Raw genomic sequence first — 26,647 nt, forward strand, 5'->3', positions numbered from 1 at the left:
TTCCCAGCAGCGGGGGTGTAACACACACACGCACACAGCTGTGGCGAGTGTGATCCAGTTGTCACAGCTGGTGCACACCTGTTCCCTGATTGCACAGTCATTTTCCCCAGCGCACAGTGGGTGTGACAGGCTGCCGGTGCCATCTGATAGCACCCTGCTCTCTGTACCCGCCTGTGTTATCCATGCCTGGCTATGGAGAGTCAGGCCCGAGGCCCCCTCTTTCCCCTGCCCATGTGCTGGCAAAGATGGTTAGCAGAGCTCCCCTTCCCCAGCCCCACCCTCCCTGGAATGCCCAGCAGCTAGGTCCCCTTGGGAAGTGTAATGCACACGGTGCTGGGCACCACCCGATGCCAAAGCTGCCTCGCTCCACCGCTCTGGGGGTGGGGGGGAGTCGTGTTCTGTAGCCTGGGGGAAGAGCCAGATTCTGCTCCGGGTCAAAAAATTCAGCTTTGACCCAGGCAAAGCAGGGACTCCCCCATCCCCAGCCATTGGCCTCACGTCCTTGGACATTTCAACTCCTCTCTTTTGAAAAAACGGTCGGAGAGGCTTGGCTTCCATCCCAGGCAGGATAATACATTTCTGAGCCTCGAAAGGGGATTGTCTGGTCAGCTCTGGAAAGGGTCCGAATGGTTTGGTAGTGGGGGAAAGACAAAAATCGAGGCTGCTGGTTTGTCAGTGCCTGGGATCATGCGGGTGTTAGATGGTTTACGGTGAAACACTTCAGTGTCGACATGGGGGGGGGCTCCAATCCCTGTCGTTAATCTACCTCCCCGAGTGGCAGTAGCTACGTTGAAGGGAGCATTCTTCCATGGGTCTAGCAATGTCTGCACCGCTTCTGTCACACCCCTGAGTGGTCCCATAGCTGGGTCAACCTAGTGTAGACCAGGCTTCCGAGACTGCTCCTGCTCCCTCCTGCTCTCTTCTCTTCTCTGAGAGCACTATGTCACGAGCGCAACCAGAATTTTGCTAAGGACAGGGCCCAGATTACCTGCCCAGCTGCCCTATCTTTGAGTGTGGCTGTGACTCTGTGTGCCAGGTAGCGATGCCATGCTTTTAGATCGGGTCCATCTAGCCTTCGGTCGTCTGGTCCGGGGCCACTTGGATCCCACCCCTCATTGTTCCCCTATCTTACTTACACTCCCTCCCTCTTGGAGAGGGGTCAGAGAAGAGCCACAAGAATTATTAGGTTGAGGATTGGAAAACCTTATAGTGAGAGCCTCAAGGAGCTCAATCTGTTTAGCTTAACAAAGAGCATGTTGAGGGGTGACTTGTTCCCAATCTAGTGGTACCTAGAGGGGAACAGAAATTTGATAATAGAGGGCTCTTCCATCCAACACAATCCAACGGCTGGGAGTTCAAGCTAGACACATGTGGACTGGGATTTTTAACCGCGAGGGTTATTAACCATTGGCCCAGCTAATGATCCGGCAGCGTGGGGAACTCTCCTTCGCTGGACATTTTCAGATCAAGACCGGCTGCTTTTCTAAAAGACCTGCTCACATTCAACTCAGACCAGGAATTTATTCAGGGAAGTCCAATGGCTGGCGGTCAGCCAGGAGGTCAAACTAGATGATGTGGGTGGGGCCTTCAGAGCTGAACATCTCTCCGTGTGGGTCACCCCCCATCTCACCTGTTCTGTAAGCCCCACAGCCTTCCCCTAAAGAGATAGGTCTGTGCAAGTGCCCCCATCTCACAGATGGGGAAACTGAGGCATGGAGAGCCTGGAATGAATGGAGAGAATCAAATGCAGGAGTCTTGATTCCAAGTTCCCCTTTTCTCTAGTGACTTGGCACCACTCCCCTCCCCAAACCAGGAGCAGAACCCAGGTGTCCTGACGCCAAGTCCCCCCCTGCTCTAACCAGTAAACCACCTCCCCGAGTGGCAGTAGCTACGTTGAAGGGAGCATTCTTCCATGAGCACTTCCGCAGAGGCACTGTCTATTCCATACAGGGTGTTTTATGGGGTCCTCATGACCCCACTAGCCCATCGCAGCCACAGGCTGGATGTTGTTTGCGAAGTAGAAGCCTTAATGCCGGGGGGGGGAGAGTGTGGACCTGAGAGCAGCCCAGCTCTGCCATGCGGTGACCCTGCATCCAGAAGGGTTGGGGGCGGGGGTGATAGTGTGAATGAGAGCAGTGGGGAGGGGGGTCCTTTTATTGAGCCTTATTTGCCTCTGAGCCCAGGTTGTAGGGGGTAGGATAGAAGAGGCCTCTCCTAATCGCCTCTCACCTGAATTCCAGATCTCCTGGGTTCTTCACTCTAGCTCCTTCCTGGTGGCCTTCCCTGCTTCCCATCCCTGCCCCCTCCTACCTTTGGCACGAGACTAAGACCCTAAACATCCATGCGGTCAATTGCATCCGACATCAACCCAACTAACCAGCCAAGGGGTTGACATTACAACAAAGCCATTACAACAAAGCCCTGCACGTCAGGCTCCTCCAAGCAGAGAGATGGCTGGGGCTTGAGGGGGGGCTGCTTCGGAGGAGGCTCCCTTGCCTCTAGCTTTATCTCTGTATGTTTTTTTGGAGCCCCGATTAACGCGCGGAGGGTTTAATCCTTCACCGCCCTCTCCCTTGGTTTCCTTCCAGGGCTGGATTCGAACAAGATGTTGAGAACGCGGCCAAGCAGCAGGGGAGCTGTCAAGGTAGGTGAGGCCAGGGCCACCTCCCCCCCGCAGTGGCAGCTGCAGGGGCAGGAAGCGCTGGGGGTCTCCGTGGAGGAGAGACGGGATGAGTCAGCATCCCGGGCTGCCCATAAAACAGCCCTGGCCAAGCAGAACAAAAGCGGCCGTGTGCCCCCAGAGGCCCAGCTCTGGCAGCCTGGCGGCGGGTGAAGAGCTGTGGCATGAGAGCTTGAACTTCATCTGAGGAAAGAGGAGGAGGGGGAGGCAGCAGCCATCGTGGTTTCTTCATCACTGAGCCTCTTTAAATTGCAAAAAGGACAAATTCCCATCCGGTTTGCAGCCCCCTGTGATATCGCAGGTGTGGGGCCGGCAGGGGGCTGGGTTCTGCCTGTTGTGGAGAGATGCAAAATTTGGACCTGGATTCTAGGGGGGGAAATCCTCGTGTTTCCATCCTGGGGCACTGGAGGGATCCAGGAGGCAGGGAAGGGGGTATGGGGCCTTTCGCTGCTAGGAGGCTAGCACCCAGCTGGGCCCTGGCCGGGGCACTGGCTGGCTCAGGGGAGCTAGGAATGGGCTATGGGGACTTGCCTTTCTAGGCCTGTCACCTCCCAGGCTCTGGTTCTGACCGGGTGGCTGTTCTAGCTGTTCTTGCTAAAAACCCCATGAAGTCTGTGGCAACTGAACCCACAAGAGCCCCAGTTTGCAAACCAAGCTCCAGGTCTCCCTGGCTGGGAATGCTGGGACCCGTGGGGATCCCCCAGATCCTTAGCGGTGTCGCTCCAGTGGATGCTGCTCAGACGCAGGGAGTGGGTGGACCAGGTGCTGGATTAATCCCTGAACCCGCCTCCCCTGCCCTGTAGTTTCCCACCCTGACATTCCCCCCAGTTCTGCTGCAGTCTCCCCATTCCTGCCCCCTCTCCCTGCTTTGTTCATTGTTGATATCTAGCTACCGCTCTCTTCTCCTTTCTGCAGACGCTGTGACCTCCATGGGGAATCACAACAGTGCCAGTGACTCATCATATGGTCAGTGACCCCCCTCTTCCCCCTCTCACTTTCACCCTCCCTTCAACCCTGCTGCCCCCCCAATCCCTCACCCCCAACCCTCTGTGACATCTCCCAAAGCTCTGGGAAGGGACAGGCCCTACATGGTTTACTACTCATCGCGGTTCTGCTCTCACCCCACACCCCGGGGCCGGGGAGAGTTTGAGGGTGGGTTACAACACAGAGGGCTTATCCCAGTTCCACTGAGACCCCAACCTCGGAACATCCCATGAGCACGCCATGCTGGGACACAGTATTGAGACATCCTTTGAGGACAGGACAGTGGGACAGCCCATGCAGATGCCATGTTGGGATGCCATATTGGGCTGCCCCATAAGGACTCTATATTGGGATGTCACATTGGGGCATCTCATGCGGATAACCCTTGGCAACGCCGTGTTGGGGAACCTCAGGGGGTTACCATGTTGGGACGTTACATTGAGACACCTCATGGGGATGCCATGTTAGGACGTTACATTGAGACACCTCATGGGGGAGGCCATGTTGGGACACCTCATGGGGAGGCCATGTTGGGACGTTACATTGAGACAGCTCATGGGGAGGCCATGTTGGGACACCTCGTGGGGAGGCAATGTTGGGACGTTACGTTGAGACACCTCATGGGGAGGCCATGTTGGGATACCATGTTGCGATACCACTTGGTGACGCCATGTTGGGAATCCCCTGACCTCCCAGAGTATTAGCATTGTGCCACTGGCCAGGACCCCCTGTCTGCAGTACCACCATTGCTTCCTGTTGGATAAGGGTAACACCCTCCACGAATCCCTCTCAACATCCTATAGGGGCAGTGACAAGCTCCCTCAGGGCCAGGCCCGGTGTCTCCTGCTCTGGGAGTCCGGGCCTGCTGAAGCCTGGTGTCCAAAGCTGGCTCCCACCAGGCCCGACCACGTCCAGACAAAGAGCTCCCCAGCCAGTGAGGCTTGGCAAGTGGGCAGTTGGGGTGCCGGGGAGCCACTGCCCTGAGCGGAGCTCATGGGCAGAGGCCAGAGGGTGCCCTCCATGGGTGCCGGGGGTTGCATCACTAGTCTGTCACCATCCACACCGACATTAACCGCGTCCCCTAACCACCATCGCTAACCCCATCACCTCTCATCACCCCACCCGCCATCTCTGCTCGTCATCACTCAGAACGTCCCACATCCCCCTCCGCTGTGGCAGGGACGGAGCCGCTGATCCCTAGGGCTCCGGCGAGAGGTTGGGAACCCAACGGCTCACGTCGGGACTCGCCACGACAGCCCTCACCCCTAAGGTCGTGCTGTGAATCCAGCGGGCCAGATCCTGGTTCTGTGGGCAGCAGCAGAATTCCTCGCACACCCCAGGCAGCCAGGACCCGACCTGTTCTCCCCCCGGGCCAGGTCTGGAGGAGAAAGCAGGGGCGGACAGCTGCATGCATAGTCACTGTTTGAAAGCAGCCAGGAAGGGGCACAAATAGGAGCTGGGTTAGATTGCAGCAGGCGATGCCCCCTGGCATGGGGTGGGGGCTGAATCTGTCCTTTGGAGCGTTACAAAGAGCCATGGCAGGGGGCAGAGCGCGGGGCTGGTGTCTCTCTTTCTCATCTTCTCACTTCTCCGGACTGGGGCTGAGGACACAGGGCCAGCCATGCGGCACCGCAGCAAGTGAGGTGCTGGGCCCAGGCTCTGAGTGTGGTGCTCACGCCGGGTGCTGTGTACACGGAGCTGGGCACAGCCTGGGCAGGTGCCATGCAAGCTCCTCCTGGGCAGTGCTGGGCTTTCCCCCACCCCATCCACAGCTCTGCCGGTGCCCTTCAATCCCGACCCACAGCCCCCTGCTATCCCAGCCCTGGGCTCCTCACCCACAGCTCTGCCAGTGCCCCTCAATCCTGACCCGCAGCCCCCTGCTATCCCAGCCCTGGGCTCCCCACCCACAGCTCTGCCAGCGCCCCTCAATCCCGACCCATAGCCCCCTGCTATCCCAGCCCTGGGCTCCCCACCCACAGCTCTGCCGGTGTCCCTCAATCCCGACCCATAGCCCCCTGCTATCCCTGCCCTGGGCTCCCCCCACAGCTCTGCCGATGCCCCTCAATCCCAATCCGCAGCCCCCTCCTATCCCAGCCCTGGGCTCTCCCCACTGCCCTGCCAGTGCCCATCAATCCTGACCCACAGCCCCCTACTATACCAGCCCTGGGCTCTCCTGGGGCTGTATCACAGGCAGGGCTTCTGCACCTAGGCCCACCTGCGGTGATCAATGAGGCCAGGACTGAATGGAGCCCAGCGAGTGAGCTCCTCCTTCCTGCTCCCTCAAGGGGGGTCTCTCCAGGGCAGGGCCCGGGCAGGGGGGCAGGGCGTGGGGGAAGCTCTCCCTGCATATGCTTTGTGCAGAGCCGGCGTTGGTCTGTAGGGCTCCTGATGCAGCCACCAGTGGGATGGATCTGGGAGGGGGTATTTTACCATCCAGCAGGGGTGCTGGCCTACCTGCTTTGCCGTGGGCCTCTGGCCCCTTGTGCTGGCGCTGGGAGTCACTGGTGATAATGCAGTAGGTGGTGGGGGGTGATCCAGCCCTCCAGCAGGTTGGAGCGGGACTCCCTACCCAGATCCCGCAGGGGTGCGGGCTCAAGCTGCCGTCACCAGCCTGCTGTGTCCGCCTGACGTTTTTCTTTGTCGCCGGCAACGCAGGGCAAGTCCGACCCGCTGGCTCCACCGCCAGTGCTGTGGCCTTCCCGGCGCCCACGGGCCGTACCCAGGTGGGCACGGCCCGAGACGCCCACCCCGCCCCTGGCGCCGGCGACCCGCGCTCCACCTTACGCGTGGCTGTAAACACTCAGGGTAAGAGGGGATGTGGAGCTGCATGACGGGCTGTCACCGGCACCATTAACTCAAGCCCCGGCTGCGGTTCCCCAGAGCGAGGATTAACCCACGGGAGCATGGCACCTGTTTGCAAGCGGAGAATAACCAGCTCTCTCCCTTTCAGTGGTGTTCGGTGGGGGGGGGGGCAGCTTCCCTGCGGCGCATAACCCGTGATGTGCAAGGAGAGGGGCAGGATCGGGAGGCGAGGGGGTGTGTGCATATGAGAGTGGTGTGGGGCCAGACTCAGGGCCCGTCTAGCCCAGTGTCCCATCACTGGATGCTGCAGGAGGGGCGGTGAATGCCACCGCAGGCGGGGGTGCTGCTGGACCGGGACGGGGATTAGGTGACGCAGCAGGGTTTTCATCAGAAACTGAAACTTTTTGCAAGTTTGCGTGGGATGTTCTTTGGGCCAGGCTGGGATTTCACTAGCTGGGGGGAGAGAAATACAGAGAGAGAGAGAGAGAGAGGCCAATAGCCCGGTGCCCACTGCGGTCACTTGGCACACGGAGATCTACGGTCAAGTCCCGGCTCTGAACCTAGGTCTCCCGCATCCCAGCCCCGATCACTGGGCTGCTGGCTGTTCTGGGGAGGAGCGGGTGCCACTCTCACTGGCTGGGTTTTTGTGAAGAATGGCAAAAGGGTGCGGGGTTTGCCCCAGGCCATGCAGGGGTCATTCTGAAATCCTGAAAATTGTCAAGGGTCAGGAGAGAGAGTTCCCACCGGGCTGTAGTGCTCTGTGTGTGACAAAGAGAGAGAGCTGTGTGCACAGGGTGCTGTGGGGGGCATGTGCACAGGATGCTGTGGGGGGGCGTGTGCACAGGGTGCTGGGGGGGACGTGTGCACAGGGTGCTGTGGGGGGCATGCGCACAGGGTGCTGGGGGGGCGTGCGCACAGGATGCTGTGGGGGGCGTGCGCACAGGGTGCTGGGGGGGCGTGCGCACAGGATGCTGTGGGGGGTGTGCACACAGGGTGCTGGGGGGGCGTGCGCACAGGATGCTGTGGGGGCGTGCGCACAGGGTGCTGGGGGGGCGTGTGCACAGGATGCTGTGGGGAGCGTGCGCACAGGGTGCTGGGGAGGGCGTGCGCACAGGGTGCTGGGAGGGGCGTGCGCACAGGGTGCAGGGGGTGTGTGTGCACAGGGTGCTGTGGGGGGCATGCGCACAGGGTGCTGGGGGGGCGTGTGCACAGGATGCTGTGGGGGGCGTGCGCACAGGGTGCTGGGGGGGCGTGTGCATAGGGTACTGTGTGTGTGTGAGGTGTGTTTACAGGGTGCTGTGTGTGTGTCGGTGGGAGCTGTGCACATGTGTTGTGAGAGGTGTGTACGTGTGTGTGTCACGGAGCAGCTCATCCTTAGCTCGTCTCCCCTCGATCCCCCAGGCCACACGCAACAGAGCCAGTGTCATGATGGGGAAACAGGCGCAAAGAGGGGCCGGGACTTGCCCAGGGTCCCAGAGGGAATCAATAACAGAGCCAGTCTCACACCCTGTCCCCAGCACAAGTCAGGACTTCTGGATGCTGTTCCAGGTGCTGGGTGGGAGGTGGTTAGAACAGGAGACTGCCCGGTGTCCATGCTGCAGTCGATGGGACCTTTGGCCCCACTACCCCAGTGTCCTGCCCTCTGCCATCAGAGCAACCGCTTGGCACTTGCTGCTGCTCTCTTAGTGCCAACAGGGAAGGAGCCATTAGGATTCGGGTCCTGGGGCTGGGAGTTGTGCTGTACAGACAGATCTGCAGCTGGTAAAGACTGGGGTAACTCCTCTGAAGTCCAGTCCCTCACCCCCTCTAGGCATGGGGCTGCACCTCCCCCCACCAGAGCCTGGGAGAGAACCCCGGAGTCCTGACACCCACTCTAACCACTAACCCAATGCAGGGACCCAGAGCAGAACCCGGGCGTCCTGACCCGAAGACGGGGGAGCTCTGATGCCTTCCCCCACCTGAGGCTGGGAGGGGGTACGACGGGCTCCAGGGCTCTCAGTCCATCCCTCCTGCCTCATGCAGAACTCGCCTGCCGAAGACAAGAAAATGAGTCCAACCCTTTGGAGAGGGGAGGCACAGATGCCCTTTGCCTGGGAGACAGCTGAAGGGCCAGAGCCGAAATGGCTTTTAAAATCCAAGCCGACTGGGGCATTAGGACTAATGTCTGTTTAAAAAAACCAGCCAGACACACGCCAAGCTATGAAAACAAAGCCAAGCAGCGAGAGACGTTGCTGCTCCTGGCAGGAGGGAAGGCAAGAAAATAGCCGTCAAATTGCAGCCAGCACTCGGAAGAGGGCTCTGGAGTGAGCGGAAATGGGTCACAAAAAGCAGCCAGATTATCTTCTCCTCCCCCCCGCTGCAGATGAAAGGCTTGTCTGGCTGTATCCAGTCAGTACTGGCACCAGGATGGGCAGGGGGAAGGACCACGGATTGCTGGCAGCTCCAAGCCCTGGACAGCAGCAGCAGCTGGGTACCCCAGCAGGGTACTGGAGGATCAGAGGGGATGATTTCAGGGGACCTTCCCCCACCCCCCCCAGAAAAAACGGCTCATCACACACGCCCCTTATATATACTGCCTGGAAAATCAGTGGCGGGGTTGTGGTCTAATGGTTAGATCACGGGACTGGGATGCAGGACTCCTGCGTTCAAATGGCTCTGGGAGGGGAGTGTTCACTTGTGGTTAGAGCCGATAAATGGCAGTCACGAGTCATGGTGTCTGTTCACAGGGAGGCAGTGGTCTCTAGTGGTTAGAGCAGAAGGGCCTGGGAGTTGGGACTCCTTGGTTCTAGTCTTGGTTCTGGGAGAGGAGTGTGGTCTAGTGGTTAGAGCCGGGGACGGGGAGCCAGGACACCTGGATTCTCTTTCTGACTGCTGCGAAGGGCTTGTCTGTATGGGAAAGTTATACCAACATGAGATAAGATGGGAATTTAAACCACTAGAGAGATACCAGGATACCCTCCCTGAGAAACCTGTATTTCTTTTCGGCTTGGCATATATCACTTTGGACAGGGATTATGCTAAACTGAAAAAAAAGCCCCTCGTACTGGGATAAAACGTCCCCTCATCAGTTATATATAGCTAGCATGGTTTGAATTCACACCTGGTCTACACATAAAATGCAGGTCGACATAGCTGCATCGCTCAGGGGTGTGAAAAATTCGCAGTCCTCCGCTCCGAGGCTGTGCCAGCCTAAACGCCGGCCTAGACGCGGCTAGGTCGGTGGACGGATGCATCAGTCAGCTAGCTACCGCCGTTCAGGGAAGTAGTGTTCCTACAGCAATGGGGAAACCCCGTCTGCCACTGTAGGAAGCATCCCCACTATGGTGCTACACCGGCATCACTGGGCCATGCTTGCATCCATCGTATGGACGAGTCCTGACAGTGGGATAATGTTCCTATGTGAACAAGCCCTGACTCAGTGTGTGGCCTGGTCTCTGCCTCCCTGTGCAACTTCGCTTCCCCGGCCATCAAGTATGGGAAATGGGATACATCCGTCCCTGGTGTAGGCCAGGGACCGAGCAGAGATCTGACTGTGACCCTGGATGCCTCTCCCTCGCAGGGCGCCCGTGAGGCTGAATTCATGTGAGCAGGGGCTGGCAGGGCCAGAGCAGCAGGGTGAGCAGTTCTGCATGGGCACGGCATCTGACCCCTGCTAAGTCAGTGGGGCGGGAGCCCTGAGGGGGGTGTCCCAGTGTATTGTCACTGATGTGACCTTCTAACCAGGAGTCAGTCGAGGACAGCTGTTGTCACTGCTCCCAGAGCCAGGCGAAGAGAGCGGCTCCTGGTGAGCCTTCCCCAGCGCGGGGCCTGTCCCCAACTCAAGGGCCTTCTGCAGCAAAAGGAGGAGGGTGTTTGGTGCCATTCTAGGGAGACTGAGCAGAGCCCAGGGTTGTTAATAACCGAAATCTCTCAAAGCCTCCGAGAGTGACTTTACTGCTACAGTTTTCCTTACTTCAGCCCCCTCTGACATGCAGCCACCTCTGGGGTGGAACACAGCAGCTGTTCATAAAGGACCAGTCACTCACCACTAACATGCAGCCACCTCTGGGGGGAATGCAGCAGCTGTTTAACAGACCAGGCTGGGACACAGAAGAGAACGTGCAGAGGTAGGGTAGACAGTAATTATGCAGATTAGCGTTCAGGCTGGAGAGGGGGGTTAACCTCCTGACACTAGCTGAAAGTGCCTCAGGATCGTCACCAGCCACAAAGGGTTATGCCTCCCCTGAAATACTGCAGCCCCCTGGTCACTGGGGTCAGCGCCCCTCTTGTATCCACCAGGCTCTTTGCCGAGGGTAGGGAGGGAGGTCTCCCCTCCAAGCTCCAACCTCCCCAGCCCTGTGGAGCCGGGACCCCAGTGCAAGGCAGCTCAGTGCCAGCCCCTGCCTTCCAGGTGAGCCAGCCACTTTCCATCAGCAGCACTTCCTCTACCTTGCTTCCATTGCCCAGGGTTACTCATTGCTCTGCCTTGAGCTGTAATGGACGAGGGAATGAGATGGGAGCCGAGCTCCCCCGTCACCCTTCTGCTAAACCTGGGTGCCCCAGAGCTCTTCGCCTGCCCCATGGAGTTTATCGGGAGGGGTGTCAAGGAAGGGTGAGCTTAGACATGAGCCTGATGCCCAGACTGTAACGTCCAGTCTGAGATGCCAGTTCCACCGGCTCTTCATGTTTCCCTGCCCAGCCATGCAGCCCCAGTGGCTTCCCCGGTTAGCCATGCTGGGACAGGCTCCGCAGCGCAGATGGGCGGCACCAGCCCCTCTGCGTGCGAGCAAAGGGGCCTGCCCTGGGAAATAAATCAGAGCTGGAAATGGCAGGTCCCAGGGCAGACCGGGGTGCCCCATACCGCAGCCTCGGATAGCCAAGTGTGCCTAAGGCAACCACAGTATTCCCCCCCCTCCACATCCCTATACCTCTCCCTGAAGTGGGACATGTCATTAGGGTCAGATTCTCAGCTGGTGTGAATGAGCGTTGCTCCATCGGAGTCAGTGGGCCAGATCCTCAGCTTCTGTAGCACGGTTGGCTCCGATGGAGCGATGCTCATTTACAGCAGCTGAGGAACTGGTCCCTTGTGGCACGGGGAGACGAGCTCGGCCCCATACAGCTCGTCACTGGCAGGCTGGGGAAGACGCTTGCCACACTCATAAAAAAGCATCTTTCGCTTGTAAATTGTGCTTTCCCCACTGCAGGGCTGAAGTTCTGAACAGCCAAAGGAGGGGGTTCAGACCCCCGGGAATTTGAAAGCACAGATTCCCTTGAACTTTGGCTGAATAACAGATTGGTTCTGCACAGACACGGATTTCCTGTGTCATTAGTCAAGCTCCCATTTTTAACAAAATCAAGAGGGTCCCTGTGTCCAGCAGTCCTGCCCCTTGCACCCCACGACAAAATGCAGCAGATTAAAGGGATACGCTGTCTTCTCTTTAAAGGCCTTGTGTGGCCTGGCATTTGTAAAGCGGGCAGCACGTGGGCGGGAGGGAGGGAGGGCAGTGGAAGGGGGCTATCATAAGCTCGGAGCTGCAGCTGTGGTAAGAGCACTTAGCATGTGCCCCACAGGGACCCAGCTCAATTAACAACTGTGCCCGTTGTGTCTCCCCCTTTGAGCACAGAGCGAACAATAAAATACAATCACCTAAAATGAAAGGCATTGGAGCTGCAGGGCTCCTAGGTACCAGTGGGTTAAAAGTCTGTGGAGAAGGGGCTGTGGGATGGATTGTGGACCAGTTCCAGCCTGTGATGTGGCGCTTTGGTGTTTTCCCAGCCAGGGAGCAAATTCTTGCTCGATGGAGCTAAAAAAAAAAAAAGAAGAAGAAGAAAGGAAAAGAAACCCAGATCTCTTCCAGCCTTCTCCCCTTCCCCCCTTCAGGGATTTTTAAGATTATACAGCCTCAGCCCAGTGGAAAGGCTGATTTCAGCAGGGGCTGGGTTGGGGGTGTTAACTCCCAGAAGCTCGGGTCCAAAGGAGCTGTTTTGATGGCTTTGCTCTGGGGAGATGTTTGCCTTTGGAAGATGCTGGCCGGACGCAGTTCCAGTCCTCCTTCCCTCTCGGCTGCTTGAATAAAAGAACTACAGATGTCCAACTCTCCCAGCCCAAGTAGAAAGAAATGGCCCGTTTCCATGGATACTTTATTACCCCCTTTTTTTAATGGAAAAATCATTTTTTCCCTTGACTCACAGGGTTTTGTACCTGGTCACAATAATCAGCCCCCTCCTGTCTCTTTCATTTCTCACGCCATGTGTGAAAAATTCAAGGCATGAATGGGAAGATGGTGCCTTTTTTCCTGACCCCTGTGGTAACATAAAATGCCAGTAGTCTGGCCGAGCTGTGGGAGACCATGCACAACCACATGACTTAGCGTCGCGATTCCCCCACAGTTCATTTGAACCCTGCCGGAGCTTGGGAGGAGGAGTCAGGACACCTGGGTTCTATTCCAGGCTTCGAGGAGTAGGGGTCTGGGAGTCGGGACCCTGGAGTTCTGTTCATGGCACTGACAGGAAGTGTTTTCCTAGTTATAAGAGCAAGGGAATAAAAGCCAGGACTCCTGGGTTCCTTCCTGGCTTTGGGAAGGCATGGGGCCTCAGGGTTAGTGTGGGGATCTGGAATCCAGGACTCCTGGGTTCCACTGGTGGCTCTGGAGGGTCTGGTCTATGTGGTCTGGCAATTAGAGCCAGGGAGGGAAAGAGGATATTTTTAGGAGACAGAAACATGGATCATGGCTATTTGTTCTCTTGGTCGACTGACCAGCTGTTGGGTGAGTGTGAGTACTGGGGGTAGGGCCCCCCGATCCTGTGGTCATGCGCCAGTCCCTCCACACGGGCAACATCCCCCAAGACAGTCGTTGTTGCTGCATGGAACGCGTTACTTGCCGCTGTCACCCGCACACGCTTTCCTGCCGGCTGACCAGCTCCTCCTGCAGCTCCAGTTCCCCAGTGGCACAAATGCTTCTCGTTTAATTTACTAACGGCACGGAGTGTGATTAGTCCCTCAGGGCTGGGGAAGGCTGGGCAGGGCGCGTGTGTCTGGGCAGCATGCTGGCCGGGCCGTCGGCCTGGCCTGCACAGAGCCCTTGGTGTCTTGCACTGTTTCAGGACAGACCTGTGCTCATCACGTGCTCTTTGGGATAACTGCAAAACAGCACAGCCCTGCCGCTGACCCCCATGGCCCCAGCTGGGTCCCCGGGCTCTATTCCCCTATTGCCTTCCCATGGGAATCTCCAGAGTGGCTCAGGATGGGGCTCTGTCTAGCTGCAATCTCCTCTTGCCCAGTGGCTGGTACCAGCTGCATCAGAAGAAGCTGCCAGGATCCTGCAGCGATGGGAGAACCTGCCCCAGGGAATGCTCCCTCCTGACCCCACGAGTGGTGGCTGGATTATGCTCTCCAGCTTGAGGGTTTCTCCTGCCTCTGAGTCCTGAACCCTCCCTTCCCTACACCCATCTTCCCAGCAGGATCCACTTGAGTCTCTCCACAAGCTGCAGGGATGGGACGGGCCCCGTGGCTGCTCCACCAGTCAAATCCCGCAGGTCCCTCCCTGCTGCCCCACTCGCCTTCTCCCTTTGCTACCCGGCACCCCCAGAAAGAGCTAAACCAGCAAAGACCCACAGGAGCCACACAGCCAGCCTGCGGCTCAGGGCAATTTATACAAAGCGGCCCAACCCAAAGGCTTTGGAAGCCAGTAGACAAATTATGGACAAACTATCCCCATACCCCCCTCTCTCTATCTATCTATCTATCTAACTACCCTATACACCCCCTCTAGCTAATCTCTTTTCTCTTATCTCCATGTCTTTCTTGGGGCCCAATGGTGACCCCCTCCTCAGTCCCCCTTGTTGGCCTGATAGCCAGCGGGAGCAGGGAGGGGGAGAGTCCTTTCCCTCTCTCTCCGTATCCATGTTTCCTGCTCTCACTTTTCTCTAGTTTTCCATTCCTCTGTCTGGTCTTTGTCTCTCTCTCTCTCTCTTTCTCTGCTGCCAGCTTTCACAATTAGCCATCCAGCAGCCTGATTGCTTTCCCTGCCACTCTGTGCTTTAGGCCACTCATTGCTCTCCACAGCCGCCTGCCTTCTGGCTGCCCTGGGCTCGGCTGCTCCATTCCCTGTTTGGAGCACACAGCTTTGAAATTAATCAGCTCCCTCCATACGGTGCCATTAGAATAATGCCTCAGCGGCTTGCAAAGGGGAGGAAAAGAATAAAGGAGCAGAAACAGCTGCAGTGGCCCAGCTAACGGGATGATTGAATTTCAAGGGATTTTCCCACAGGAAGCTGACACGTTGCCGTCCCTAACTGGAGCAACTGGGTAAACTGGTGAGGATCCATCACTTCAGCCTCCACCAGAACCCACTCGGGTTCTTCAGGCCTCCCCCGGCTGCTGTTTTTCATCTTCTCTCGGCAGTATTTCTTCCCTCACCAGAGGCAGGGACTGTCCAACATCCCCCATGTTCCCCCAAGATTTCCATCCATATTGTTTGTGAGCCCAAAGTTCAAAGCAACAACATCCAAGATGAAAAGGAGGACTTGTGGCACCTTAGAGACTAACAAATTTATTTGAGCATAAGCTTTCGTGAGCTACAGCTCACTTCATCGGATGCACCGATGTATACCGGAAGCTGTAGCTCACAAAAGCTTATGCTCAAATAAATTTGTTAGTCTCTAAGGTGCCACAAGTCCTCCTTTTCTTTTTGCGAATACAGACTAACACGGCTGCTACTCTGAAACATCCAAGATGTGGAGTAACATCCAAAACTTGAGTCGGTGCAAGGTTTTGGCGAAGCCAGGGGGAACTGCGTGACATTATCTGGCCTGTGGCCATACGGAAGGCCCAGCTGCATGATTGAATGGTCCCTTCTGCTCCTAACACCTCTGACTCTATGACCTTCAGATGCTCATCTGAACCCACAGCCTGAATCCCCTCTTCATTATATCACTGTGACTCTATTGACTTTAAAGAAGTTGCTCCTTCAGGTGGCCTTCTTGGCGTGCCCCTCACTAGAAATAAGAACCCCCTCCCTCTCCCACCCCGGGCACCCTTGAAGTTTCGCACTAGCTCAGCTTTTCATGCGGGACAGCAGCCACTGGGCCAGATTTCACCCCTGGGCAAAATCAAAGGAGTTAGTTCAGGCATGAATCTTCCATCTTGCACCTTCATTGACTCCATGTTGGCCATCCGATTCTGTTCCCCATCCCATGTCATTGCCCCTTTCTGCAGTCCCAGAGATTATTCAGCAGGAGCACAAATTTGGCGATTTCCTTGGTTTGTCCCTATTTCATTCTGAGCAGAAAACAAAAGAGGAAAGGAGCCGTGAGCTAAAGTCTCCATCCTCTCCGAAATGGGCCCCGATCTGGAAAGGGTATTTTACTCAGCTCCAGCCCACAAAAAGGACATTCCCACCCCAGCCAGTTCTTCTGAGACTCTTGAGGATGTTGATGGATTGATGTATTAACCTCCCATTGAACTCTCTCTTTGTGTTCATGTGTTGTGTTTCTAGGCGTGCGGCAGGACTCCGAAGACAAAGACAGCTCCAAGAGCGTCCATTTCACCTTCCTCATTGGCTGCGTCTTTGTGGCATTCGTCCTCGGGGCCTTCTTTTCTGGCCTGTTTGTCTCCTGCTACTGCAGCCACGTATTCCAGAAGAGCAAGCACGTCAGCAAGGACCCCGAGAACACAATCCAGCGCCCCCTGTCCCTGCGGAGCTTGGCTAAGATGAACGGGCTGCTGGACAACCCGTCCAAGGATGGGCTGACAGAAGCCTCCTCTCCGAAACTGTACACCACGCTGCTGCCCAGTGAGAAGGAGCCGCACAACGGGACAGGAAAGGCCGGCATGAAGGAGCACCCGGAGCTGTCTGGTTTGCCCACACCCGAGTCCACCCCGGAGCTGCCCATGAAGGCCATCAGGAACCAATGGGAGAAGAACCAAAACTGCAACAACGCCAAGGAGTCGCAGGGCAAGGGCCACCAGTTCCCCGGCCCCGTCTCCGGTGCCCAGGTCTTCCAGTTCCCCGGCGCCATGGTACTGCCTAGCAACCTCCAGGGCTACGACCCATCACTGGCCGGCTACCCAGAGGAAAAGAAGATCCCCAACGCAGAGCGGGTGCTGGTGCGCCACTCCCAGTGCTACCTGCCCAAAGGGGTGGAGGTGACGACGTTGGAGGAGCTGCTGAAACACCTCCATGAGGCGAGCGGCTCCCCGAAGAAGCTGCTGAGCCATCAGCCGGCCGTCAGCCCCCACGTGGCCATGTCCTTCGCCAACAGGGTGCAGCCCAAGATCCCGGACACCGAGAGCGCCCCCTATTACAGCTCCTCCACCCTCCCCAGGGACAGCTTGCCCCGGAGGCTGGACGTCCCGCCCGACGTCACGCCACAGTCCTGCCTGGAGAAGCAGCCGCTGCCCAGGTACCCAGCGCAGAGGCACTCGCTGTGCTCGACGCAGAAGCTGATGAACCTAGCGGTGGGTGGGGGGCTGATCTCCCGGCAGCACAGCCTGAGCCAGGCAGCCCGGCAGCACCCGCCCCCTGCGCTCCTGACCCGCATGCACTCCACGGGCACCCAGGTGCCCCTCGAAGGGCCCGGCGTCTTCCAGAGCTCACTGCCCAGGCCCGGTGGCATCAAGAGATCGGCCTCCATGAAGCCCGACGTGCCCCCCAAGCTGCTCTTCATGCCCTCATCTCCCATCAAGCCGGCCGCCCAGTTCAACTACTGACTCAGCCAGCATGAGCCAGGGGGCACTGCTTGCCGGCTCCCCCTGAGCCCCCGTCCACTCCGGGTTGGGGGACAGGAGAACAATCAGCAGTGGCCGGGCAAATGGCCTCCCCCTGCCCCCTGGATTTGTAGTTTTGCCTCTAAAAGAGCATTTTTTTTAACATGCATTCAGCACAGATCCCCTCGTAACGCCCGAGCAAAGGGGCTTCAAGACCATGGGGCAGGCAGAGAACATGTCCCCCAGGCCCCCTGCCATCACATCCACCCCCCATGAAAAGCTGCCAGGGAGTGACACTGTCAACCAGCTGCCTTCTTTCCCGCTCAGCCTGTTACAATTTGCGGGGAGGCAGGGCCAGTGGCGCCCCGAGAGACACAAGCGCCTCCTTGCCATCGCCTGCGGCTTGTCAGCGCCCGAGGGAACGGAAACCAGGCCAGCCCGCCACGCCCCAGCTGCCTTTTGCTTCTAAACAACTCCAATAACCAGCTGGGGTGGGACGAAGGGGGATCGCGCCTCAGTTTCCGCCTCCCCCCAGCTCCATTAAGCCCCCGGTAACCTGCCGCTCACTGGTTTTATTTATTAGACGAAACTAATTTAAACACCCAGGCCCTGTTGTAGCATCGGTCCGTGCTGGAGCCAGAGGTTTGACACCCGGCGGCGTTAATGTCGCAGCGAGGCTGACTGCGTCCCATCACTGCGGCCAGGCAGATTTCAGAGCCCTCAGCCCGTCGTGGTGCAAAAATCAATTTTGGGGGGAAGCTCAGAGAGCTCCCAACCCGGACAGCGACTTGACAGGGTTGCAGGGGGCTGGGAAGCCTCAGACAGATGGCCCTACGAGCCTTGTGGAATATATATATAAATACTGTACATAGCTATAAATATATATATCTATCTTTCAAGGTAACTTCACATAAGAGAAGTCAAATTTATCCTACCGTGTAGGAGAGCGAACTGTGCACAAGCTAATGGTGCTGCAGCCATGTACATGCGGTGTCAGGACAGACACAGCCTGCGCTGATGCCTGAATTATATCATCTTGTCATGCCCCAAGTCTTGGGTGTTTTTCTGGGTGTGGGTGGACAGGGTCAGTTACCCCCCAGTTCGCTGTGTACCAGAGCGTTCAAAACAAAAAACAAAAAAAAAAGGAGTTGGTACCGCCAGAGAGCGCCAGGGTTCAGGCTGGCGTCTGATCCTCTGGATAAGTGCAGGGGGGATGTGTGGTGGGGATTCTCAACGGGGGTCCAGGTCTGATCCATCTCACTCTCCCCTCCCCCCACTGGGGTCTGGGTCTGATCCATCTCACTCCCTCCCCCCCACTGGGGTATGAGTCTGATCCATCTCACTCTCCCCCACTGGAGTACAGGTCTGATCCATCTCACTCCCCCCATGGGGGTCCGAGTCTGATCCATCTCACTCCCCCACACTGGGGTCCGGGTCTGATCCATCTCACTCTCCCCACAGGGGTCCGGATCTGATCCATCTCACTCCCCCACACTAGGGTATGGGTCTGATCCATCTCACCCCCCCACACACTGGGGTCCAGGTCTGATCCATCTCACTCCCCCTACGGGTGTCCGGGTCTGATCCATCTCACTCCCCCCCCCACTGGGGTACGGGTCTGATCCATCTCACTCCCCCCCCACTGGGGTACGGGTCTGATCCATCTCACTCCCCCCATGGGGGTCTGGGTCTGATCCATCTCACTCCCCCACAATGGGGTCCGGGTCAGATCCATCTCACTCCCCCACTGGGGTCCAGGTCTGATCCATCTCACTTCCCACACAAGGGTTGGGGTATGATCCATCTCACTCCGCCCACTGGGGTATGGGTCTGATCCATCTCATTTCCCCCACTGGGATACGGGTCTGATCCATCTCACTCCCTGCTTCCCCCTACTGGGGTACAGGTCTGATCCATCTTACACACACTCACACACACACACACACCCACACCCTGGGATATGGCCTGATCTATCTGACCCCCCGCTGCATAGGGGTGCGGCTCTGGTCCAAAGCCCAGGTCAATGAGAGGCTTCCCATCGCCTCCAGCCTGCTTTGGATCCAGCCCCAAAAGCTAGAATTTCAGATGTGTCAGCACCCAGCCACCCGCACTGAGAACAGACGCCCGCTCCCCCACTGAGAACAATGGAGTATATCACACACACACACTACTATTGAGAACAATGGCTTATTCTTTGCCCCCCCGCGTCCCCCTGTAGAGAACAATGGCTAGGCTAACTCGGCATAGAAAACAATGGCGAATCCTCCCGAGAACAATGGGAGCGGAGCACTCTTGGAAATCTGGCCCTACACAAGGTACTGGGCTGGCAAGAACCAGGCCATGGGAGCACTCGGCTTGTCCCAGCTTCATTCATGGGTAGGAACTGAAACCTGAACCGTGGGTGCGCTCCAATTTTGGCTGAACGCAGTTGGGAGCAGGGTTAATTTATACCGAAATGAACCCCCCTTCTTCCCAGAATCAGAGTGAAACCAGTTTGACCGGCCCAGTACAGGCTCCTGGTGTTTAGCCAGCTCTTCAGGCCCAGAGGAGTGCCACTGAATTCGAGAGTGTTAGCCGGTGTGAAAGAGTCTTTGCCCAGTGGAGTCACGGCAGATTCACACTCAGCTCAGAAGCCAGCCAGTGCTTTTAAAGCAGAGCGTGTGGGGGCAGAGGGGGAACCTTGCCGGTGAGTGACTCCCAGGGGGCCGTGCTGGGATCCTCAGCAGAGCTGGATGTGAAGCAAAGGCCACGTCTTCTGGACAGGGCACCCGATGCCAACCCAGTTCACTGCTGGAGTAAAGAGAACTGAATCTGCAGGAGATCTAAAGGGTCTGTCCCGGTTAAGGGAATGTGGGGCGGTCCCGTCTACACCATGACTAAGTCAGGGGAACCAGGTACAAAGGCAGACAGGAGATCATCTGGTCCCTCTACCTGGGCTAAATTCTTAGCCTGCCTGCGTTAGGGGACCCGGTAAGACCCAGTCTCACTACAGTTTTGTGCCACATAACTCATTGCAGGGTGATGCGCCATTGGTTTTTAATGGCCAGGTGCCTGCAAAGAATGGGGCAGGGATTGCCAAGGGGTATGTTGAAGGGGAAAGCCCCCGTTTCCCGGGAAGGCTGCTGCTTATATTCCCGTGGCATTCCTTCCCAGCATGCACTGCTGTTGAGTCTACAACGCCCGCCAGTCCTCCTGGACTACAAGTCCCAGGATGCTTTGCCAGGCCCCCGTACCGGCTCACCCGTCAGGGCTAGTCTCTACGGTTGGTCAGCTGATCAGTACAGGGCCCATCGACCTCACCTGCAGGGCATGCAGTGGTGGCCAGGCGAGAATGAAATTACACGCGCCCCTGCCTTGGCCTCTGGTGGGGCCGGGCCGCCACGCTAGAGGGCCGATTGGCCTGCTCCGGTGGGGCAGTTCAGCAGCTCTGAGTGCGTGTGTCGTGCCCCGTGTCGAGGTGCGATCCAGCCCAGCACGAGGGTGTGTGCAACCCTCGGTGCCTTAGACGCTCTGCTGCCGTGACTCACAGCCCGGAGTCCAGCCGCCAGTGCCCCTGTGCAGCCCTGGTTCAGCCCTCTGACCAGCCTGCCTGCAACACGACAGCCCCACCCTGGTTTCCACCAGCCTGGGTTACGAATGCACCGTGACCCAAGGGCTGCCAGGCGTCCAGTTTCCGACCGCAACGCCCGGTCAAAAAGGGACCCTGGCGGCTCTGGTCGGCACCGACAACTGGGCTGTTAAAAGTCTGGTCGGCGGCGCAGCGGGGGCCCGGGGCTAAGGCAGGCTCCCTACCTGCCCTGGCTCCGTGCAGCTCCCGGAAGTGGCCGCCAGGTCCCACAGGGAGGCTCCATGCACTACCACGGCCCCAATTGCTGGCTCCGCAGCTCCCATTGGCTGGGAACTGTGACCAATGGGAGCTGCGGGGGCGGTGCCTGTAGGTGCGAGGGCAGCGAGTGGAGCCTCCCTGGCTGCCCCTGCACCTAGGAGCCGTAGGGACCTAGCAGCCACTTTCTGGGAGCCACAGTAAGCACCGCCAGGACCCCACAGCTCCTCCCAAACCCTGCCCCAGTCTGGAGTCCTCTCCCGCACCCAAACTTCCTCCTGGAGCCGCACCCTGTACCCTCTGCCCCGGCCCTGAGCCCCTCCTGCAGCCCAAGCCCCTCATCCCTGGCCTCACCCCAGAGCCCGCACCCCCAGTCAGAGCCCTCACCCCCTCAGTACCCCAATTCCCTACCCCAGCCCAGTGAAAGTGAGTGAGGGTGGGGGAGAGTGAGCGACGGAGGGAGTGGGGATGGAGCGAGTGGGGGCAGGGCCTCTCAGAAGAGGCTGGGCCTTGGGGAAGGAGTGGGGCAGGGATGTTTGGTTTTGTGCAATTAGAAAGTTGGCAACCCTAGGTGACCCCAAAACACCGCTCCCCCATCCTGCATTACCCCCTGCCCCACTGTCTGCCCCGAAGCGCCCAGCCCTCTCCTGGAGCACGCTGAGCATTAAGGTCCTTGTGCCTCCTTTATAAAGATAAAAGCGCAGCTTATTCCTGGCCCTGGAAGTAACGAGCCCGTCAATGCAAACACAGCACTGGCAGGGGTCGGATTAAATTTACAACACATTGATTGACAAAAGCTGAAGGCTTGAAGTGAGCCCAAGTACAAGGGATAAAGATAAAACAGTGGTAAGCAAATAAAAGTGACTCCATGGCTACGTCATAAGCTCCAGCCTTGGGTCAAGGCTGATTTCCAGCCTATCCTTTTCTTCCCAGCCATGGCCGACCTCTCTGTCAGGCCCATGCTCAGAAGTGGAAGGGGCTGGTTTCCCTTGTCTTCCTAGGTGAACCATCTTTGCCTAAGCAGGTTTCTCACCTCTAGTCAGTGCCCAGGGACTTCAACCCCTCTTTGCTTGAAGGATCCATCTGTCTGGGCTTGCAAGAGCTCTGGCCCCTTGCGTCTGTCCAGATGCCCGGATGGCTTCGTATATCATCCTAAACTCACTCTTTTGTCCCCAGACCCTCTGCTGTTTTCCCCTGCCTGGGGACTTCCCACCTCCTGCCGATTCGTATATAATTGGGGTTTGCATTGGGGTTGGCCTCACTTTTGTTAATTTCATTGGAGACAGGTAGCAGCTGCCTTCCCTCCTGTCTGGGAGAAATCCTTTGGGTCCAGACCTTACAGTGTAACACCAGTGAGGAGCCATAATTCCTCCCCTAGTGTTAACACAGACATGTTACAATATTCATCACCATTAGCGCTAATAGGAGAGCTGACTAGCTACTGCAATCAGTTCATTGACCTGCGTGTCATTTGCAATTCTGCCTCCCTGTCTTTATCACCCAGTTAACCACTGCCATGCGTTCGCAGATGAAGTCCCTTCTCTCCTCCCTGGGCAGGGAAGATTTCATGCTGTCCACCCCCGCTGGTGGTGGGTGCATCGTTACCTCTTCCCCTCGTTAGTTTGATGGCTTTGTTTATCTTTTATACCAGTGCCCCATCGTTGTGTCAGCCTGAGCACCAGGCTGCTCAGTCAAGCAAATCCACAGTCCTTTGTCGAGGACAAACCTGTTCTTTGCCTTGACCAGGGCTCGGCCGTCTGGTTTTAAACACGTTCCAATGACATCACAGGGAGAGAATTTTATGTAACGCGGTCACAGAGATTTTACAATGACAGCATTGACCGGTGTGTTAGCGGTTTTCACGATAGCTCACAAGGCAGATTTTGTACAAATAGCCTTGCAGTAGCATGTACAGGGCCGTCCTTAGGATTTCTGGGGCCCTACGCAGCATCATTAAACTGGTGACCCTATGTCAGCGCAACTGGTACATTCGGCTCTGTGAATACTGGTGCCCCTATACTGGTGCCCCTACGCCGGCGCATTCGGCTCTGTGAATACGGCCCCTGCCTTCTGCCTAGTAAGGAGACTGCAGCGTGCCCTGGATGTGCGGGAGCTGACCCACTCTTAGCTGCTGTCCTGGTCATAGGTGCGGACTCCGTGGGTGGGTGCTCCAGGGCCGGAGCACCCACAGGGAAAATTTAGTGGGTGCAGAGCACCCACCGGCACCAAGCTCCCGCCCGTCTGCCCCCTTCCCCCCCATGCCGCTCATGCATCGGTGGCCCCACACTTACCAACTCCTCCCCCTCCCTCCCAGCACTTCTGGGGCGCAGCAAACAGCTGATTCGCGGCGTTCGAGCTCCGGGAGGGAGGGGAGGAGCGGGTTTGGGGTGCACTCGGGGGAGGAGGCAGGGAAGAGGTGGGGTGGGAGCTTGGGGGGAGGAGTGAAGTGGGGGCAGGGCCTGGAACAGAGCGGGGGTGGGGGTCAAGCTCTCCCCAGCAAGATGAGAAGTCAGAACTATGGTCTCCGTGGTGCCCCAAATTTTCGGTTGCCCTATGCAGCCACGTATACTGAGTATGCCTAAGGATGGCCCTGAGCGCATAGGGTGTGAAGACAGGTGCCTAGGGTAATACCCCATCGTCCCCCCCATTCTAATCAGCTTCTGTCCGAGTCATACACACACACACTCAAGCAATGTATTTGGGGTACAGGCACCTCCAGATCTGCCAACCCGGCTAGTAGGGAGTGGGCTGCATGCAACCATAGGCACTCTGTGCCTTAGTTTCCCACTCTGAAGAGTGGGGACCGTGGTAGCTCAAGCCCCACGGAGCAGAGCTCTGCGAGTGCTGCTCAGTGTGACCCCAGCCTGCCTTAGCGATGGGTTTTGCCCAGGATGGGGGGAAGGAAAGGAGCGGTGATCACACCTTCCCAGCCCAAGGTCTGGCTGGGATCCTTTTGTCACCCTGTTTTCTGAAACTCCTTTCCCCAGCGGTGGGTTCTGGGTGATTTGCCGGTCCCATTATGAGCTCCTGTAGGGCACTTAGCCCAAGGAGGCTGGCACTCCGGAGATCTTACCTGAAATATCTTCCAAGAGCAGAGACTTTTTTAAAAATAAGCATGTGTGAGCGAGACACGACATATCTAATTGGCTGGCCTTGGCTCGACGAGTTAGCCGAAAACTACTGAGCACGAGTGGAAGCGATTTGTCCAGGCAGCGAATTAGATACTGCAGTGGCAGCCAGCCGGACGTACTGAGCCTCATTTGCCCCAGCGATTTAATGTTCCAGCAGTTCTGGGGCAAATGTTCTGGGGATGATTTCCATAGGGAAGGCCCAACTGAGGCAGCACATACACACACCCACACATCATGGGGAATCCCCGCTGCGTGCCCCTCTGTAGCCATGCCCACGGGCTATGGCCCCACCGGTCCAGGGGGGCGGCAGTACAGCAGCAGGTTTCAGAGATAACAAACGGGGTGGTTCACACCTCTTGGAGCTGAGGAGCTGTCGCAGGGTCTCTCTGTGCCCCAGGGCAGCCCCCTTCCAGGGCCTGATCCTGTGATGGCCGCAGTCAACTGCTGAAGCCAACAGCAGCTGTGCACCGGGGAGGACACAGGAGCAGGGCCCCTCCGGCTTTCTGGTCTGGCCAGCATTATCCTGGGAGATCCCTTCTGCAGCCAGCGCTGCCAGGCCTGGTACAGCCTCCTCCAAGGTACAGCCTCCTCACCCCTGCTCTGCTGTGGAGCCGGCAGCTAATCCCAGCCCCGTGCTGTGGAGCAAGAAAACCATTCCAGCTCCTCGCAGTCTTAAATGTATTCAGCCTCCCAGCCCCCAGCCCCACCCCTGAGGTAGGACTATTGTCCCCAGGGGACAGGTGGACACTAAGGCACAGAGAGGCTAAGGCTACGTCCGCACTGGGCACTCGTCTCACTCAGGTCTGAGCCCTGGCCCCGCTGCTCAGTCTGACCGTTGTCAGGACGCATCCAGGTCCCAGGATCCTGCTGGCAGCAGGTCAGAGCCCCAGGCCTGCTGTGACTCAGGTCTGAGCCCTGTCATTTCGCAGTGCGGATGCAGCCCAGAGGCAGAAGGGCTGCGTAGTGCAGTGTGGATGCGTTAGCTCAGGCTGGGAGACCTGGGTGCAGCAATAGGCTCCTAGCGCACAGCCGGGGTCTGACAGACCCGGAGCCATAGTGAAGTGCAGACAGACCCGGAGCTGAACAGCAAATTGCACCTGGGTCCCCCTGGGCTCGTGCCCCGCTCGTGGGCCATCCTGCCGCTCCATGTGGCACAGTCCATGCCCACTGGCGGGAATCGATGGCAAACGAACCATCAGCTGAGCGATGATGGCGCGGAGGGCAGCTGGCCCTGCTGCAGGGTGACCTTGCTGGAGGCAGAGCAGCAGGGCAGGGGGTGCATGCTGCTTTGGGAAGGGAAGGAGCCGCCCGCCCTGCTCTGACAGTCGCAGGAGGGCTGGTGGGGGAAGGCAGACCCATTCCTGAACCCGGGTGTGTGTGAACATAATGCAGTCAGACCACACCCCATCGCCCCCCCCCCCAGACCCCAGGCCATGCAGCAGCTGCCTGCAGCCCTCCCTCACCCAGAGTCTGGGACGTCAGCTCAGGGAACATTGCCCCAGGTCAGCAAACAGGCAATGCGGTATAATGGATAGTGCCCTGGCCTGGCACTAAGGTGTCTATTCCTAGCCCTGCTGGTGAGCTTGGGCAAGTCTCTGTGCCTCAGTTTCCCTTCCCACCCTTGTCTACTTAGACTGTGAGCTCATCAGGGCAGTGACTGTCTCTCATGCTGCGGCTGTGCAATGTGTCCCTGATCTCAGCTGGGACCACTAGATGCTATGTTAATATGAACATAAATATCAGACATGTGGCTAAGCACTTGGGCTTCCCAAGCCACCACCCGAAAGGCAGCTAGCTCTACTTACGGGAAGCACATAAATAACCTGCGGAACCCACTGTTACATGATAAACAAAGAACTGAGCAAGATTTAAAAAGAAAGGAGTGAGAGGCATGTCCAAAGAAACAGCGGTGACGCTGTCTCAGCTGAGACACATAGTCATGAGCTAGGGAATTTGCAGCTGCCCTGAACAGGCTGTGTCTATTATACAAACTACAGACACAAAGTGGCTTCTGTGCTGCTCAAGTTCCAACACTGTCTCCTTTGTTTACCAGGGCTCACACCCTCTACAGCAAACAGAGTCCTCTAGTGGCTGAATAATGCATTACTTGCAAACCTCTCGGCATCCATCCTCAAGCTTCAGGGCATAAACTGATCCCCCGCAGGAGGTCAGGAAGAAATGTTCCTAACCTGTTTTCTTCTCCCTGCTGGGTGTGGAGCTCAGCTGATCAGTCCAGTCTGCTCTGGAAAATAGTTTCATGGATTTTAAGGCCAGGAATCTGACTCCCTGCATAATACAGGCCACCCATACAAAGCTGGGAGTGGGAAGTCTCCGTGTTTTTGGAAAGGGGAAACTGAGGCACAGCATGGGTAAATGATTCACCTGACAAGTCAGAGCCAGGAATAGAACCCAGGGGTCCTGCTTCCAGTCTCCTGCTCTGATCTGCAGGCCCCCACCCCTCCCATGGCCTCAGACAGGTGGGCATAACAGTAGGAGTGCCTGACCCAGTGCCAATAGAACTGCACATCCCCACATAGTCA

The 26,647-nt window shown here is 57.5% G+C and overlaps 1 protein-coding gene across 2 annotated transcripts in view; it reads left to right on the forward strand.

Annotated features, from left to right (window-relative positions):
- Positions 1 to 18,192, forward strand: part of SEMA6C (semaphorin 6C) — an 88,739-nt gene extending 70,547 nt beyond the window's left edge. Inside the window, exons 17-20 of one of the 2 annotated variants that reach the window (XM_038382722.2) lie at positions 2,589 to 2,644; positions 3,596 to 3,646; positions 6,320 to 6,469; positions 15,943 to 18,192. In XM_038382722.2, coding sequence (XP_038238650.1) covers positions 2,589 to 2,644; positions 3,596 to 3,646; positions 6,320 to 6,469; positions 15,943 to 17,156 — 1,471 coding nt within the window. In that variant the 3' untranslated portion in view covers positions 17,157 to 18,192. The remainder of the gene's footprint in view (positions 1 to 2,588; positions 2,645 to 3,595; positions 3,647 to 6,319; positions 6,470 to 15,942) is intronic. The other variant, XM_043502042.1, reaches the window with a different exon arrangement.
- The last annotated feature ends 8,455 nt before the right edge of the window (positions 18,193 to 26,647 follow it).

This window comes from Dermochelys coriacea, chromosome 24, assembly GCF_009764565.3.
Source record: "Dermochelys coriacea isolate rDerCor1 chromosome 24, rDerCor1.pri.v4, whole genome shotgun sequence".
In the NCBI taxonomy this organism is placed as follows: Eukaryota; Metazoa; Chordata; order Testudines; family Dermochelyidae; genus Dermochelys; species Dermochelys coriacea.